This window comes from Priapulus caudatus, unplaced genomic scaffold (assembly GCF_000485595.1).
Source record: "Priapulus caudatus unplaced genomic scaffold, Priapulus_caudatus-5.0.1 Scaffold489, whole genome shotgun sequence".
In the NCBI taxonomy this organism is placed as follows: Eukaryota; Metazoa; Priapulida; class Priapulimorpha; order Priapulimorphida; family Priapulidae; genus Priapulus; species Priapulus caudatus.
Genome location: NW_014577550.1, coordinates 72,587 through 73,643, shown reverse-complemented (window position 1 = coordinate 73,643; position 1,057 = coordinate 72,587). Strand labels below are relative to the sequence as shown.

The 1,057-nt window shown below is 50.1% G+C and overlaps 1 protein-coding gene across 1 annotated transcript in view; it reads right to left on the bottom strand.

Annotated features, from left to right (window-relative positions):
- Positions 1-451: 451 nt before the first annotated feature.
- Positions 452-1,057, bottom strand: part of LOC106810946 (gamma-glutamyltranspeptidase 1-like) — a 25,748-nt gene continuing 25,142 nt past the window's right edge. The window contains exon 10 of the mRNA XM_014814428.1: positions 452-532. Coding sequence (XP_014669914.1) covers positions 452-532 — 81 coding nt within the window. The remainder of the gene's footprint in view (positions 533-1,057) is intronic.

Here is a 1,057-nt window from a genome sequence, read left to right as displayed (position 1 = left end):
GAGCCCATATATATAAGCAGCATTTGACAAGCAAGAAGGAGAGAAGATATAAGATTTAGGGAGACACTATATAGTCAGTCAGAGCCTAGGCATGGTTGCCTATAGGCTGTAGTATGTATATATATATATATTTTGTATGTGTAGTTACTAATAAAGTACTAGTGAAACAAGAATTCAGAGCCTAGGCATGGTTGCCTATAGGCTGTAGTATGTATATATATATATTTTGTATGTGTAGTTACTAATAAAGTACTAGTGAAACAAGAATCAACGAAGCTACGTCTACCTCTACTGGTTATCTCTGTTACCAACGCTGTCACTTCTACGCTGTCGAACTACGAGAACCCGAAGGTCTCACAATTTCGCAGTACAACACCATCCATCCGTGAGAGTAGATTCCATTAGGACATAGATTGGGCGTCGGCACCCGGATGTGGCGACGATGACGTCATTATGCGATGCGAGCGTGTTGATTCGGGTCCGGATCCGACCGATAACCGACGATGATTCCGTTCGGCGCCTGGCATTTCAGCTGCGAAAATTGCATTTCGACGAAAATACGGATAGAATCGAGTTGAAATCCGCGTCGGCTGCGCGGTAATGTATGGCGTGTGTGCGTGCGTGCGTGGACGTGCGTGCGTGTATGTGCGTGAGTGCGTATGTGCGTGTGTGTTTGTGAGAGTGCGTGTATACGTGCCTGCATGTGTACACATGCGTGCGTGCATGTGTATGGATGCGTGCGTGCATGTGTATGGATGCGTGCGTGCATGTGTATGGATGCGTGCGTGCATGTGTATGGATGCGTGCGTGCATGTGCTGCTGCTGTTGCTACTACTACTACTGCTTCTACTGCTGCTGCTGCTGCTGCTGGTGGTGGTGCTGCTGCTGATGGGGTAGTGGTGGTGGTTGCTGCTGCTGCTGCTGCTGGTGCTGGTGGTGGTAGTGGTGGTGCGGGTGCTGCTGCTGCTGCTGCTGCTGCTGGTGGTGGTGCTGCTGCTGATGGGGTAGTGGTGGTGGTTGCTGCTGCTGCTGCTGCTGGTGCTGGTGGTGGTAGTGG